General features: G+C 38.5%; 2 protein-coding genes across 2 annotated transcripts in view; both read left to right on the top strand.

The window, feature by feature from the left end:
- Window positions 1–2,228: 2,228 nt before the first annotated feature.
- Window positions 2,229–8,457, top strand: cnga4 (cyclic nucleotide gated channel subunit alpha 4). The gene is made up of 7 exons (XM_016669032.1): window positions 2,229–2,455; window positions 3,366–3,467; window positions 3,551–3,657; window positions 4,228–4,811; window positions 5,949–6,194; window positions 6,359–6,524; window positions 7,131–8,457. Exons 1-7 carry the CDS (start codon window positions 2,304–2,306, stop codon window positions 7,922–7,924), a joined length of 2,151 nt encoding a protein of 716 aa, XP_016524518.1. The 5' UTR covers window positions 2,229–2,303; the 3' UTR covers window positions 7,925–8,457.
- Window positions 8,458–9,103: 646 nt separating this feature from the next.
- trappc10 (trafficking protein particle complex subunit 10) overlaps window positions 9,104–16,974 on the top strand; it is a 27,116-nt gene continuing 19,245 nt past the window's right edge. The window contains exons 1-3 of the mRNA XM_007547242.2: window positions 9,104–9,292; window positions 14,108–14,189; window positions 16,750–16,885. Of these exons, the coding sequence (XP_007547304.1) occupies window positions 9,232–9,292; window positions 14,108–14,189; window positions 16,750–16,885 (279 nt within the window). The 5' untranslated portion in view covers window positions 9,104–9,231. The remainder of the gene's footprint in view (window positions 9,293–14,107; window positions 14,190–16,749; window positions 16,886–16,974) is intronic.

The raw sequence follows: 16,974 nt of genomic DNA, 5'->3' as shown, positions 1-16,974 counted from the left end.
CTTATAATATATATATTAGTTTTTTATATATATTAAAAACTTTGCTTTTGGGTCACAATATTTCACAGACACAACTTGAAAAGATGACCAATTCTAATTGATAAACTTGAATTATCCCAGTACTTTGGCTATTAACAGGTCCAAACATGATATTGGTGTAACTTGAAAGTTTTCTTTATATCTCCTTCAGATGAAATCAGTAGTTTTGATATTGGACTCTTTTTGACATTTAAAATGCAGTAGAACCTGTAAATATGAGCACATCTGATTATAAGTTGTTATTTTCTTTTCATGCAAACAGCTCTAAGTGTCATTAATTGAACTCTGATGCTACACTAGCTAGTGCATGAGCAACCCCAGAAGGGACCGTATCTTTATTCTGCCACTATAACATTTACTTATTTACATTCAGTCCATCACCAATGAGGATGTCGGTGATAGAAATCAACACTGTTTTTCTAAAGCCATCAAAATGGTTTGTGCAATCCAGGGAAGAAAATTACAGAGCTCCACCCAAACAAAGCTGATGTCTTACCTGCATAATCTGTGAAGAAACAATGTTATGGCAACATGTTGAAGCACAGGCAGAACTCAGTGTCTATGCAAAGGCAGAAATAATAAGGCAGAAGACAGGATACAAGGGTTGCTACTTCCAAACACAGCAATTTAAGGTGTGCAGTTCAGCTTTTAATGAAAACTTGATCTAAATTCAGTTTGGTCAGGATAAAGTTAATTAATCATGTTCATTGTTAACCATGAACTCAGTTCAGAGGTCCAACATTAGTTTGTTTTGGTTCATTAATCATTTTTTTTTGTCCAAGTAAAAGTTTGTTTATGCTAATTCACAAATTAGCATCCCTTTCATTCTCTCCTATGATCTTTTGTTGCATGAATTGTATTTTATAATGGCTACATTCCCAAAACACTGCTCTTATTTGTATATTTTAATTGTTTTGTAAATCTGAAATTTTGAAGAAAAAAACAAAAAAGCAAGTCAATGATAATATCATATTCACAATATAAAATGCACATTATTATTATCCATAAAGTTTTCACACCTAAACATAAAAAAGTTTGTCTTTTACTGTGGTGGCAGCTTTTGCTTCCATATTTGTTTAGAAGCAAACAAATATGGCTCTTTTGTTTGTTTGGTTTTTGAGCAAAAGAAGCAAATGAGCAACATTTTAGGCACTGATATGCTAAATATATGTTCTCTCTGAAAACCTTTTTTTTTTAGCACATCCTCTATAAGCATATTTTTCATACCTGAAATTTTTCATAAGCAGAAACCTTCCAATTCTGTCTGAAGCAGCTGGTATTTCCATCCATCCCAGACTTTCAGTGCACAGAGAGCTCTGCCACGCTACTTGGTAATTTTATTCTGTTTCTAGATGTTAGCAGCAATATTTGCATACAGTTAACCTTGCAAAGATTACCGGTAGTCATGAAAAGCTAAAAAGAAGATAGTTTTGCATGACTGCATGGTATTTTACCTTCCTTAAACATGTAAAATAAAAAGCTGCGAGGCCACATGAAGGCAATTTTGATTACTATATTTTCTTCATTTAAGATCAGCTAGGATTAGAGGCATAGTTTATCTTTGCTAAATTTCAGAATAATCAGGGAGAGAGGTTTTCCGATTTACTTTTTGTTTCCTTCAGACATTCATATGCATTTCCCTATAGTACTTTGTAGAATTGCCTTTAAAATGTGTCACTTGGGTCAAACATTTTAATCGTCTTGTCTCAAAGCAGTGATAATTTGCTGGAATGTTGACCCACAACACCTGACAGACAGGTTTTTACTCAGATGCCACTTTTCAACTCTAATGATTTTTTTTTTTAATTAGACTAAAGTCAGGGCTTTGTGATGATTACTACAAAACACTGAGTTTGTTATAATTGTGGCCAACTCCTCTAGCTCCTGTTTCTTAGACACATAGAAAATGTTTCTTGAAGAGGAAATGATCTGCGTTATGCACCTTTAACCTGCTCGCAGTAGTTCCTGATCAGAATATTTTGGGACATGTAGGTTTACCTCTATGCCACACTCGGTGTCTATGGTGGCTGAGAAAGAAGAGACAAAGACCTTCTTGGTGTTCTATGGGGAGGAAAGAATTCCCTGAGTACCAGTGACATCTGTTGTTGTTTCCTGCCATAGAGACGGGTATCGCCAGGCACTGCGCAGGTAGTTTGTCATCCAGGTCAGCATTCAACATTTCTGCCCGATGCAAAACGCCCACCTGTGAGCACCTTAGAAACACCTGTTTTTTAAGTGAAAGTTGTAAGAAGCCAGTTTCGATAATGGATGATTTAGGTAATGTTAGTGTCAGGACGAACCGATGGCGTGGGCTGCTCAGGTGGCATCATGGACAAAAAATGAATGAGGAAGGCAAAGATGGAGGCGAGGAAGGAGAGAAAAAGAAGCCCTTTTGGGACATGAAATTTAACTTCAAGTGAGTAATTGGTAATATGACTTCACATGAAAAAAATTTGGATCTTAATTAAAGTTTGTCATCATTTTAGTGTATTTTCAGGTTTCATCTCTTTTGAATGAGTAAAAATTACTGAAATGTCTCCACAATATCTTCTGTTCTAAAAGGCATTTTGATGATAAATCATGTTCTATAAATGTAATTTTCTCGGGTACAGCATAAGCTTCTGCAATCAGTCAATTAGAAATAAACTGTGTTAATACTTTTGAATAGCTATGGAAGATTAGTTATATCAACAACATTGTAGAGGGAACACTATTTAAATTAGGAAGATGTTTTTTTATATATTTGGATTTACAAATCTCTCAGAAATCAGTGGTTTATATATATATTTTTTTTATTTTTTATTTTTTTTGTCCAATTTTCTTGAATGTTTGTATATTTTCATCACGTTACAACTACAGACATCATTCTATTTTACTGGAACTGGAAGCCAAACAAAGAAGTACTTGTGTGAAGTAAGTAAGCCATGTGTTGGCAGGTTCACAGCTTTCCTGTTTTGGATTATGGATTGAAATGATCACAGATAATCTCTCACCCAAGTGGATTAGATGAATTTTTAAAGCCAACGGTTACATTAAATTTTAATTAGGAGTATTAGATTAAAAGGGGTCGAATATAAAATGCAAGCCACACTTTTTAAAACGCTGCCTCTAAAACAGTTGAGCACTTGTAATCTCTTCCTCCAACAACATCACTTTGTGTTGGTCCGTCTCGTACCATTCTGAAGGAATATGCTCCACTTTGCAGTTGTAATGTGGAAAATATCAGAAGGTAGGATTACTTTTGCAACTGTACACTTCGAGTCATCGACGTAGAGTCGTGTAAGTCTTTCTGCCTGTTTCTTTCTTCCGCATCACATTCCTCTCAGCTGGAGAGAGTGGGCCATTGATCCTGCAGAACAGTTCTATTACGTCTGGTTGCAAGTGATGACAGTGCCGATTGTTTACAACTGGGTAATCATCATTTTAAGGTAAATGATGGGTCATGCATTCACGACACTATACCCGAACTGACGTCCTATTAGACAAAGTACTATTGTTTCTGTTTCATCAGGACCTGCTTCACAGCGATTGGTCTGAACTACCTTCCTGTGTGGCTCACGCTGGACTATGTGTCAGACCTCATGTACACTGCTGATATGACTGTCACTCTGCATACTGGTAAATACAATTTTTCTGATTTCAACTCTTGGTCTCTGAAGCCAAACATAAAAACGGACTTTGAATGCAACAAGGCACTCCAAACAATCAAACGCAATGTGATTTAGTTTTGCTTTTGTTGCCATAGACAACATGTTAATATCTCTTTACCATTATCAAAAGAGAAATGTTATCTTTTCATAAACATGCAGGCTACTCTTGGTCAATTATTTTTCAGAGCTCCCTTTTGAGCGTCAAATAATGGGAAGCGACTTTAATCCAAATACCTGATTCTTGATTGGATTCAGTGACAAGCACTTATTATAAACCCAAATATTACCCATTCATTTTTAGAAAACACCTTTAAAATGAAATAAGTGATTGTTAAAATTGATTGCTGCTGAATTTACTGTCTTTGGATTGTTAGTATTAGATAGCAAAGTTCAGTTTTGGTGGTTTGGGCTTGTATGAAAAGCACACTCAGATATTTGCAGCAGTGACGTCACATGTATCCACGCGCTCAAGGTGGACATCTTTCAAAAACTGGGCAAATGTAACAAGTTCATCCTTCCTTTTCCCACTCATCTGCAGGCTTCCTGGATCAAGGAATCCTCATCAAAGACCTGACTCGCCTCAGGAAGCGCTACCTGCGCTCCAGATATTTCATGTGGGACTTAGTTTCCCTGCTGCCCACTGACTTCCTCTACTTTGCCTTTGGCTTTGAGACCCCCTTGGTGAGGATCAACCGGCTTCTCCGTATCCCGCGGCTCAACGAGGCCCTGGATCGGATGGAGACGAGAACCTCCTACCCGAACACTTTCCGCATCACAAAGCTCATGATCTACATCTTTGTGCTGATCCACTGGAATGCCTGTCTTTACTTCGCTCTGTCAAATTACATCGGCTTCGGAAGCGATAAGTGGGTCTACCCCAACATCACCGACCCGAGGTTTGCCTCCATGCGGCGCCAGTACTTTTACTGCTTCTGGTTCTCAGCCCAGATTTTCACCACCGTGGGAGACACCCCTCTGCCAAGCAGGGAGGAGGAGTATTTATTCATGATCGCAGACCTGCTCATTGCTGTGCTGGTGTTCGCGTCGATTGTCGGGAATGTCGGGAATGTCATCACGAGCTTGAGGGACAGAGACAATGTCTTTTTCCCCAACCACGAGTTGGTGAGTTTCAGAGTTCCTCTGTTTTTGTTTTGTTTTGTCAAGTAAAGTTCTGTCAATCTGTAAAGTACTACTATTTTCTAAGATTTTTTTGTTTTTGTTTTAGCAAACTAGCCATGTAAAAACCAGCCGTTTGTCTAAACAGAGGGTTTAGATCTTTGACTATTAAGAAATGATTGCTTCCTGTAGACGTAGACTCTGTTGAAGTTTTAAATTTTACCCAGTCACCAATGTTTGGCAGTGATCTTTGTAATTTGCCAGTTTGACGCTATGAAAGCTTACCGGAAATCACCTGCACTGGAAACAACCATCCTCCACTGCAAAGAGAGACGTGCCGATGGCTGCTAACAAGATGGCTGCAAATATTAATTTAATATTTGGAACCGCGGCCAACACGGACTGAACGACTTTGTTCACTTCCTTCCTTGCTATTGCTAAAACTGCAGGTAGACTGTCCTTAAAAAAAGCGCAGAAAATCAACATTATCATTCACAACTTCTCCTTCTGGTTGCTAATTGGTCTGGTTCAAATTCTGCCGAAGAAATCCACTTCAATGGAAGAAAGCCCAGATGGACCACTGAAAAATGAGAATTGAGCAGAAACCCAGAAGGCAATGGTCCGACTTTGTCAAACTACAGTGAGAATCATTACCCAAAAATGGAGAAAACATGGAAAAGTGGTAAACATTTCCAGCAGTACTTGGGTTATGCAGCAGGACAATGATCCAAAGTAGAACAGTAAGTCCACCTAGCAATGGCTTCAACAAAACAAACAAAAGGCATTGAAGTAGCATAATCAAAGTCTGGACTTCAATCCAGTTGATATGCTATGCCATGACCTTAATAAGGCTGTGAAGGCTTGGAACCCATTCGATGTGGCTGAATTAAAAACATCTACAGGAAAGAGTGGACCAGCGTTTTCTTAAACAAATATAATAGGAATAATAATTTAAAAACTACATTTCCCTTTTACTCTACTCAGACTGTCTGATATTAAAATGTGTTTAGTAAGTCAAAAAAGAAAGTTCAATCAGAAGAAATCTAAAACGAGTGATACTTTTCACAGAGCTGTCCTAATTCTCTCTGAAAACATTTTTTGCCTAGATGTGTGGAAGGTAAACTTGCATTTTATCTTCCACAGGTGAAAGCGTACCTGCGGAGCCACCACATTAGCAAGGAGCTTCGACAGCGCATCGACAACTGGTACCAGCATCTTCACATCAACAAGAAGATCATGCGTGAGAACGAGATCCTGCAGCAGCTGCCGTTGCACATGAGGACAGAGATCGCCGTCAGCGTCCACCTCCCGACTCTTTCTAAAGTTACCATCTTCCAGAGCTGTGAGAAAAGTCTGCTGGAGGAGCTGGTTCTTAAACTCACACCTCAGGTCAGAGGGGCAGTAACACGCAAGAAGTCCACCAGTGTTGAGAAAGCAACAGCAACAAGAATTGAGTCTTTGCAGCATTTGTGCAACACCAATAACCATAAACTTGTTTCCCTTGCACACTGTCGCATTAAATACTTGGTATCCTGTGCCTTTTTGTGTTGCAGGTGTTCAGCCCAGGAGAGTATGTCTGCAGGAAGGGAGACGTGGGCCACGAAATGTACATCATCAAGGAGGGGAAGCTCGCAGTTGTAGCAGATGACGGTGTTACAGAGTTTGCGGTGCTGAGTGCGGGGAATTTCTTTGGAGAAATTAGCATCCTTAACATCAAAGGTAGGATAAAGGCTCTGCATGTTTACATAAATTGCTTTTTATATACATAACCTATAATATGGATTTGAACAGAAATCATATTTCTGTGTTTTATAGTGCAACAAAACAAAATAACAAAATAAAAAGAAGCTAAATCAAACATGGACTCATTAAAATAGGTGTTTTGAAACCAAAAAATAAAGAGGAAGTACATATAGTACATATACAGCATGATTAGATACATGTTACTTTAGAAATACATAGCTGCATAAGTAAAAATATACTGCTATTTTAATTGGCTAGTCGGCAGGTAGTTTTACCCAAGTCGACCAGTAGGTGGTGCCAATACAACGCCTGCAAAGTTTTCTTGAATTAAGCAAACAACAATAATTTTGGTATTTCTAACTAAGTTAAGACAAGTAAAGTTTGGTCTGATTTAACTTCAGAGAGTGAGGTAAAAAAAAAGTGTATTTTTATTCAGTGTAAAATATCTGGTTTCAACTGTAGAAACAATGCTGGAGGATATTGAATTAATAATGTTAACATTTAAGGTCTTGTTTGCTTCAGGATTAGATTAAATCTATTAAATCCTTAAGAAAATACAACTGTTCCCCCTGCTCCTCCAAGGTAACAAGTCGGGTAACCGTCGCACTGCCAACATCAAGAGCATCGGCCACTCCGACCTGTTCAGCCTTTCCAAAGAGGACCTGACCGACGTGCTGTCTGAGTTTCCTGCAGCCAAGCGTCACCTGGAGGAGAAAGGCCGGCAGATCCTTATCAAGATGGGCATGTTGGAGCAAAGGGCCGAGGTGGAGGAGGTGGAGGCTGAGAAGATCGAGACAAAGATAGAGAGGCTGGAGAGGAACCTGGAACTCCTGCGGACCAAACTGGCCCGGCTCATGGTGGAGCTGGAGTCCAGCAACCGGAAGATGAGGACCAGAGTGGAGCAGCTGGAGCTGCAGGTCGCTGTGCTGGAAATTCACCTGCCACCAGACGAGGAAGGAGGAGAGGGAGTGTCGGGAAGAGAGGACGGGGTCGGAGGAGAAGCAGAGTGGGAGCGGGAGGAAGCAGAGGGAGAGGAGGAGGAGGGTGCAGAGGAAAATGGGGGAAAGCAGGGAGATAATGGCGATAATGATGTGACCAAAGAAGGAGACGGCGAGAGCACTAAAAGCACAAAGGATGAGACTGAAAGAGTGGTGGAGGGGAATAAATTTGATCTGAAGGACTCAGACTGTCTGAAAGGCAAAGAAAGTGACGGAGAGAAAATCATAGAGAAAGGAGACGAAAGACCTGGGCAAGGTGATGGAGCTGAGATTGAGCCGAGGAATCAAAAACATGACCCATCTGAAGAGGGAGAATCGGTGGAGAAAACGAGGAATACCAAAGACTCAGATGAAAAAGACATGCAGGGTTCAAATTAAAAGAAATATATAAGCAAAGTTAAACATTTTCAGTGTAAGTTAAACATGTTTAGAATAGCACAGGATCAATGAGAGGATTTTGTGTGGAGTGTATCAAGGAGACGCTTCTGTTTTGAAGTCGCTAAAAGTTCTGCTGTAATACATCCATCTTCCCCTAGATGGCAGCATTGCATTTTCCCCGCAAGATGATTTTGGCACCCAAACCAGAAGTGTAGTTTATATCTTAACCTTTCTCACCATTGTGTGATGTGTGGTTTTTCATGCCTGTAATATAAACAATTATTTGACAAGTTGTGGCACAACATTGTTATTTTTTTATAGTGTATTATGCATATCTTTGTTTATTCTTTGTGATTATAATAAATGGACATTTATTTATTTTTATTTTTATTGCAAATCAAATTTACTTCACTGTTTACCTCACTGTTTAAAATACATCAGTGAAGAAAATTTACTGTATTTGTTTCTCCCATCATGTGTAATGTAATGATGTATTTTTCAAATCTAAAATCTTGTGTGTTACTTTAGTCAATGTACTCTTGGTTTGTATTTCAATTTTTTTTTTTTTTTTTTGCTAAATTAAGTTGAGATAATTAATTAAAATTTACTAAACCATTGTCTCGAGTTTACTTTATTCATGTTTGCAAATTGGGCTGTACAGAGGCACAGTTGGTAGCACTTTTATGCAGCAAGAAGGTCCTGGATTACGTTTGCATGTCTCCCCCTTTTATTTATTTATTTTTTTTAAAGAAAAATAAAAGTAAAATAAAATTCTAACCACCTTATTGTGGAGCCGTGATGTTATGTTCAAGCTGTATCTAAAACCCCATAACTAAGAATTAATTTACATTTTATATAATAAAACAAAATGGAATCAAACCAAAATAAGTCACCCATTTATCTTCTGAACTGTATTTATTTAGTTTTATACTTGGTTTGTAATTTAATTGTAATAAAAAAAAACTATATTTCCTCTTGTGTTCAATTTAAGTTCTAAGTTACTTTTCATTAAACCTTTTAGACTTTAAAGGACATTTTATATGCAAAACAACAACTGTCTTAAGAAGTCTTTTTATGCGTATGTGTTTTAATCAAAATCATTTCTTCATGTTTGCTTGTTGTCAACGTTTCCTTCACCAAAACAAAAATGACAGTCTGGCCCTTTAATGACGCAGGGCTTACGCACTTCCCGGAGGTGCAGTGGGGACGCAGGCCCCACCGATTCAACAGAGCTGCACAGAGAGGCACTTCCTAATAATAAAGCCCTGTTTGGAGGTTATTTTCATGGAGTACCACCGTTAAAACATATGGAGAGTCAAGAGGAAAAGCCAGTCATCTATACCATGGAAAACAAGCCGATTGTAACATGTAAGTGATTGATAAAACGAGACGGTCAGCTTCACTTTTCCTTCTCTTGACAGCTAGCCTGCTAGCTATATTCATTAGCTCTTTTTAGCTGAGCTGGCTGTCACCCTCAGCTTGGAGACGCTGCTTGTCTTTGTGGCGACTTCGCTTCTACCTGCCCTATTGTAAGACGAGCATAATAAGCAGTCGACTGCTGTCCACAAATTGACCTCATAAAACATGGGACTTCTTTCAACTAGCTAAGTAGCTTCGCTGTTTTAACAGGCCGAGCCAAGGATAGAAACGTCACGTCTATTTGCTGCAGTTTTGGGAAGGAGACCGTCCTGTTCACCGCTTTCCTGCGACTGCTTTCTCTGTTAGCAGCTGGGACACTGTCGCCCCACATGATGTTTGAGGCCAGGTTACCATTCATAAATCCCTGAGTGTCTACTGGAAGCTTGTTAGAGGGGTTATTTTAGGAGGGAATGCCAGCTGCATCTCTCACCGCGAACTGCTCCATTTTTAGCGCCTCTCGCTGGACCAGGAGTTCACAGAAATACTGGAAATCAGAGGAAGAAATGTAAAAGTCAACATGACGATAGGCTATAGGGATATGGTGACAGATTTGGAAATGTGAAGTACATGGTGCCTGTGGGTAATAAGCAAGGAAACATTCGGTTCTTTCCCTTTTCACTCAGTTTTGGTGACTGTGTTGATAAATGAACTCTTAGAGAATTCAGCAAAAAAAAACGCTGTCGATTTACTGGCAAATTGAACGACACAGGCACCAATAATCCAACCAGAGATCAGAATCTGCCCAGTTTCCTAGCTAAGAACTCATGCTAGTCTTTCATAATGTAAACACAACCAACACCATTTACTTTGTTATGCTTTTTTGTGGTTTGAATCACTTGTAGGTTCTTCTAATTTCCTCATCTTGAGCTAGTTTGAACACTGCTATGCCTGTTAATAAATCTACATTATTATTAGCATTGTTATTACTATTATTATTACAGATGGACCAAATTAGGGCTGTACAACAATATCAGTGTGTGCAAAAAACAATTTGGAGTTCAATAATTGCTGGCTGATATATTCCGAGTGTTATGAACTTGCATTTCTCATGCTAATGTCATATTTAACCAGCCAGAGTCTCAAAGCAGGCTCACAAGGGATACTAAAGACCAAAATGCTTAATATTTCAGAGTGATGGACAGATGAGAAAGAGAGGAAATAAGAAAATAGGTTTTTATATCAATATTCTAGGGCACAGGTGTCAAGCTCCAGTCCTGAAGGGCCACTGCCCTAAAACTTTTAGTTGTGCCTCTGCTGCACCACACCTGAGTAGAATAATTAGGTCATTAGCAAGGCCTCTACAAGAAGGAGGTAATTAAGCCTCATTAGAGTACCCCAGGACACACTTTTTATGTGAGGACTCAAACAAAATCCTACTGGTTTTATAGGTCGCAATAAAAATATGCCATTATTCATTAAAACAAACTAAATCTACTTAAGTAACCAGAGCCACAATAGTCTAATCATTTTTTTTATTACGTCAAATATTTAGGTTTTTTCTTCTGAAAAAAGAGGCAAATAACACTATTTCTTCTTATTGTAACTATTATAAACTTTGTCCACGCAAAGAACAACAAAATACACCAAAGAAATAATATGCTAAAGCATTTTAGGCAATAAAATGTTTAGTTTTTTATTTAAAAAAAATGAATTGAATTATTTGCTGATTTTTATATGTATATTTTTAATATTGTATAAAATAAGCATAAGTGGGGAAATGAAAAATCAGCAGAATTTGCCTTTTGTTTGTTTTATCAGGTTAAACGTCAGAGAAATTGTTTTCTGAAATAATTGCTCGCTGCAGTCCTGCATCATTTTGTTCTTCTGTTTTGTAAATCAGGCTCTTCCTAAATTAGCATGTAGAGAATTTAGCCGTACGATGGCCAGGTTAGGGTCACAGTTGTCAGACGCCGATCCAGCCGGTTCGTGTGTGCTATGTTCAGGCTTAGAGGTCCACTTGGACTTGGATCTCAAACGTGTGTTTGCCGTGTGGGGTTTGTATTTGAACATTGACTGTTGAAGCCTCTGTTTTTGGTTTGGGCCTACAGAAGTAGGGCCTTTCTAACATAAAGGAAGAACGGCAAATCATTGTCGTTGGTCACCGGCGTTTACAGTCGGGTAGTTTTCGGATTTAGAGTATCGGATTTCACAGACTCGCACTGAACTGACCAAATAGTCTGTTCTCTGCCAAGTATACATTTCTGACTGTCAGCTTGTGTTGTCATTCATAGTTTGTTGCTGTGTGGATAATGATCCTTACAGGCTTTAGTATTTTATTTCTTAAAAATAAAATACAAATATTTACTGAAGCTTTGTGAAATCATAAGTTTGAAAATGCTCCTAGACGCTCTTTGGGATTTCTATTTTTTTTTCCATAATGAGAAAACTATTCCTGAGTAATATGAGTGCATGTGTATCCCAATGCAGCTTAGTAGCCTCGAGTGTTTTCATTGACTTTTATTCAAATACTTCCTTATCAGAATACAATGTTTCTTCAGTATTAAATTCTCCACATAAATACTGTGATTTTTTTTTCCCCCCACTTAACTGTTTGTCCTCACAGAGAAACATCCTTTGACCCAAAGTCCAGTAAGGTTTGAACTCTGTTAAAAAAAAGCTATTATAAGGTTCTGAAAACACCTGACCAGAAATGCTCGTAGCTCCGCCACTTGTTTCTAAACTTGTATCTGACTCTACCGCTATAATTGTTGAAGTGGCACGCTAAAGTTAGCATGCTTTCAAGTCGAGACATATTTCATTACCGTTGCTGTTTGTTGCACAAAACTGTCCAGAAAACGTGATTCTCCAGCTTCATAAACTTGTTGATTAGCTTGAAGAGTCTTAAAGTCAAATTAAAAAACTTTTAATTTTCGCTTAGCCACTATAGCTGGGAATGTTTGAGCTTTGTTGTAAAAGAAAACCCACATTTTTCTTTTACAAGAAAATTAATATTTTTTTCTTATTTGTTTATTTATTTTTAAAGATTTGGCTGTTTTAATATGGCAACTACAGGGCGCTTTGCTGATGCAAATCTAGGGCATCCCTGTTATTACTACTGAGCTCCGTCTGTAAAATACATTTTTCATGTGACAGCGGAGCCCAAGGTCAACTCTGGGAGTGTGAACCGTCCACATTGAAACTGTTGCAGGACTTCGGTATCTTTGTTTGTTCTAAGCAATATAACAATTAACATTTTTTTGTAGATGTGAACTGGAGCAAATGTAGCTGTTCTGTTTGAAATGTATGGGGCTGTTTAAAGTCTGTAAGTCTGCATCAGGTGCTTTTTACAACCTGAGTGCTTTTTATATCCACATTGTTCCAGACCCGTTGTTTTGATGACCGTTTTAATGAGAATGGAGCACGTTTAAACGGACGCCCTGCCTGGAAGGTGTGTGAAACCTTTGTGTTTTTAAGGCTGGATTGTTTTCATTACCACACACTGTTCAAACCTCAGCTTTTTGCAGCAGCTACTTCATGAGTGGGCGGATTTATCTTACATAGCTCCTTGTAAGTAAGTATGTTCTCGTAGACTTTTAAAGGGATTTTAAGGCCAACACAAAGTAGCGCATAATTCTGAAATCAAAGCAAATTAATTACATTTCTGGTTGTTGTTGTGATAACACTGTCTGCCTGGACTGCAGTAACAATAAGCTAATTATTAAGGTATTGTACATTCAAGGTCTTGTTGTCTGTAAAAAAGCTGGTGATGCTTCTTGTTGTTTATTGCAGCATAAAAAGATTAAAAAGCTGAAGGTGGTCAAGTCCTAAGCTCCTTTCACAAAACACTTCAAGGAGGGATTAAGTTGCCTTTTGCAGTCTGGTAATAGGTTGGGAATAGAGTTAAGCCCACCTCGGTTATATCGCCGCCATGTTGGTGTCTGTAATCACAGGTCGCTGCTGGCTAACCTCTGCAGCTAACCAGCTTTGTAAGTTGAGGGAGTGATGGAGGGATTTTGTTCACCGTTACTGTTTTTAGAAAAGAAAATGCAGAGATTCTGTGCATAGCACTGACGCCGATGTTGTTCTGTATTGCTGGTTATATTTTTTGCAGGGCTGCAAGTTGCAGATGATGATTTCTTTGGTAATTTGGATGAAACATTGGCACGCTCTACAAGTTTTTCACAGGGAAATAGCTACGCAATTAAATTGAAAGAATGGGACATTTTTAAAAAATATTATTGCAAAAGCCTGTTCTTTTAAATGTTGTATAAATTCAAAATAATATGTTCATTATTTCCACCTTTGACGAAGCTGATTGTCATCCGCGCTTGTCGACTTCTTCTTGCCTCTTAGAGTTTTAATGGCGGTTTGCAAACAACAAATCGGTGCTTTGCTGCCATCTACTTGTATGTTTTCCCATTATACAGTTGTCCCTGCCAGTTTGTGTGAGACTTTGATACGTTCAGGTGTCTTTTTACTTGCATTCTTTAATCATATGTAATCAGAGTTGTTTTAAATCTGTAAAGGCTGTCAGTGTCTCCAAGTACAGTTTTTGCTTTAGACTGCAGAGTGATCGTCTGGTGTGAAACGAGACCCCATACTTTGGAAAGTAACTGTTCACTGCACATTCTTGAAAGGCTTGTTTAGCTTGTTTGGATTCTCTTCTCACTCTCTGTGTTGGCTTTGTCTTTAGGAAAATTCTCGTTTGCAGTTCTCCTGTGTTACTGACGGAAATGATTCTTTAAGTTTAAAAAGTGGAAGGAAAAAAACAACGTATTTCTTCAAACACTTTCTTTTTTTTGTTCTTGTCTCTCTCCCGTCCAGGTGCTGGAGACCAGAGCTTGTTCACGTCTCTCTACACCTCACTGGCTCAGCAGCTTCCCAGGGAGCCGATGGAGTGGAGGAGGTGAGTTTTGGTTAAATCCATGAGCAAAACATCAGGAGAAAATATAAAGAGCGACTTTCTTTGTCTTTTGTCAAAGGTAAGAGAATAAGAAAGTCCAGTGTTTAAAGATTTAGCCAAACAGCTGGTGAAGAGAAAGGAAGTGTTTTTTTTTTGTTTTGTTTTTTTCAGTTTTGCTCATGTGGAAAAACCTGATGCAAGTCGGGTCAGAGATCCTTTCCACTTCCTTGTTACTTTCTGACAGAGGTTTATTATTGACGCTGTGTTAGGGTCAGTTATGTTGGAGGACTTTTCCTGTCACAGAGCTACGCATTACGGGTTTTCGTCACAAAAACGTTCCCTACTGCAAACTCAGTGGTCTTAAAAGAGGAAAGAGTAGACAAAGGAAGGTTGTTCAGGAAGCCAGGTCGTTTTCCTTACAACTCCATAAAACAGACACTGATCTCTGCAGATATATGCTGTTTGGATCTTCTTCTGTGTCATTTTCTGGAGTCACTTAGCATATTTATAACCTATGAGCAACGTTTAAGCTTCAGAAGAGTACACATTACACGCTCAGTTGATTTTTATCTGGCAATAGAGTCTCAGTAGCTGTAGAAGTTCAATTAGGTGCAGGTTAAGCGTAGCAGGGTGTTGGAAGAGTTGCTCACCGAGGAAATCTTTCCTGGATTGGAAGTGATAATCGCTCATTCTGCTTTCAGTGATCCTGTGAGCATAGAAACAGTTGTATTTTTTTTTAGCATGTTTTTGTTTTGGAATTTGTTAATAAAAGTATTCAAAACATTTTGAGTTTAGGTACATTAGTTACAGTTTCTGCTGCAGAATTATATCATGTATGTTATTTTTTTGTTTTTTAATGTTTTGACTTGAGAACGAAGCCCATTGTCACAGTAGAATAACCACTAGGAATAAACAACAATCGGATGGTATTGATACTTTCAATAGGAGAAACTCAAACCTAATGCAAGTTTGACTTATGCAGAAATTCAGTTTTCAGTGTTGAAAGTACCAAGAAGTAGTTCAACATATTATATGTAGCTGCTTCGTTCTCTGTCTGCCGACCAACACTGATGTTGCACCCAATATTAAGATTTTATCTAGTGTTTTTATAGGTCGCGGTTAACAAAGTAGACAGCTCTCTGCTAACTGGTGTCACAAATTACAGTTTGCAGCATTCAGACTTAAAAGATATAGGAAGCTGTTTGGGTAATGCTATACTGGGAACGCTTGGAGGAAGTTGTCTTTCATTTTATTTGCTATGGGGAAAAAAAGCCTATTGTTTTTGTTGTAGGTATTGTTGTTGTAAGGATTGCACTGCAGATCTGGTAGTCTATTGGGCCTCGGACCAAGAAATGTTTCCTGATTGCAAATGGCCAATTCTGCAACATCACACTGGAATAAAAGTGGTGCAACCTGTTTTTAGTTTTCAGCCTTGTCAGGGTTCAGATTTCAAAGCTGTATTATTAAAAATGCATTGTTCAAATGAGGCATAGATTTCTTTGACATTTCATGGTGTCCTCCCACCATGAGTTTTATAAACCCAACTTGTTGCATTGAATGTGGTCTGCATAAATGTGACGCTGAAGTTATTTATGTTGGCGTGGTCGAAACTAGCGTTACCCCACTTCTGGTTAAAGTGGTAAGAACGAAAGAATTTGCTACCGGTAACAACAGCACTTTTTTCTTCTTTTTATCAGTACGTCATTCACAATGACATTAATTTGAAAGAACAATAAGGAGTGAAGGAATGCTAGCAATCACACCATTTATGAATAGAGATTCACTCATACTGAGGCCCAATCTAATATTTTAAATACTAATGTTAAAATAAATGCCATGTATGTAGTTAAAAGGGCTTTAAAATGTTATCTTTAATAAACATGACCTTCTCATGCTGCTTTTGGATGGGTCAGTCTGTAAAACGATATTGCTAGTGCTAGCTTATTTACTTTCTGTTTTCATATGAATCATATGTTTAAAGATACAGCACATGACATGTTTCAGTGTGGTTCCAAGTAATAATGTGGGCACAGACTCCTTCAAAACCTGACTTTGGTTTGAGGGTTGTAAAATTGAAGGACTAGTGTTTCAGCTGCTCTTTACTGAGATCGCTCTGTAAAACCAAAGCCTCACACAGGGAGGAAGCTGCAGCAGCCATTAGAGTCTCCGTTTTCCATTTATTGTCACTGTAACGGGCGAAAAACAGTGAGAACTCATGTTAGACAAACAAAATGATGTAAAGTTCACAAGAAAATGGGCTGTGGATCTGAATCGGATTGGGAAATCCTCAGTTCATACTCATCGTTTCATAGTTTAGACACAAAAAAGGTACTGCACGTAATAAATTTTCTCCAGTTGATTGTTTTTATTTAATTGAGAAGCTAACAAATAACTAATCAAACCTTTAGACATTTATAGAGTAATATTTTAAAGACAAGCCTGAAAGAGTGAAGATTCCTATGGTATATCATCATCACATGTTGTCATTTAATGAACGTCTTGCTTTTTTCATGGCCACTGCAGTGAAATGAGGCCATGAAACTCTGCTTTGTCTGCTGTGCAGGACTTACGGCCGCGCACCAAAAATGATCCACCTTGAAGCTAATTTTGTCCAGTTTAAGGAGGAGCTGCTCCCCAAGGAGGGCAACAAGGCTCTTCTCACGTTCCCCTTCCTCCACATCTACTGGACCGACTGCTGTGTGAGTAGACACACACGCGCACGCGCGCGCGCGCACAGACACACACACACACACACACACACACACACACACACACACACACACACACA

This window comes from Poecilia formosa, unplaced genomic scaffold (assembly GCF_000485575.1).
Source record: "Poecilia formosa unplaced genomic scaffold, Poecilia_formosa-5.1.2 Scaffold19, whole genome shotgun sequence".
Classification (NCBI taxonomy): Eukaryota; Metazoa; Chordata; class Actinopteri; order Cyprinodontiformes; family Poeciliidae; genus Poecilia; species Poecilia formosa.
The sequence above is the reverse complement of the archived record's forward strand: the minus strand, read 5'-3'. Positions and strand labels throughout refer to the sequence as shown.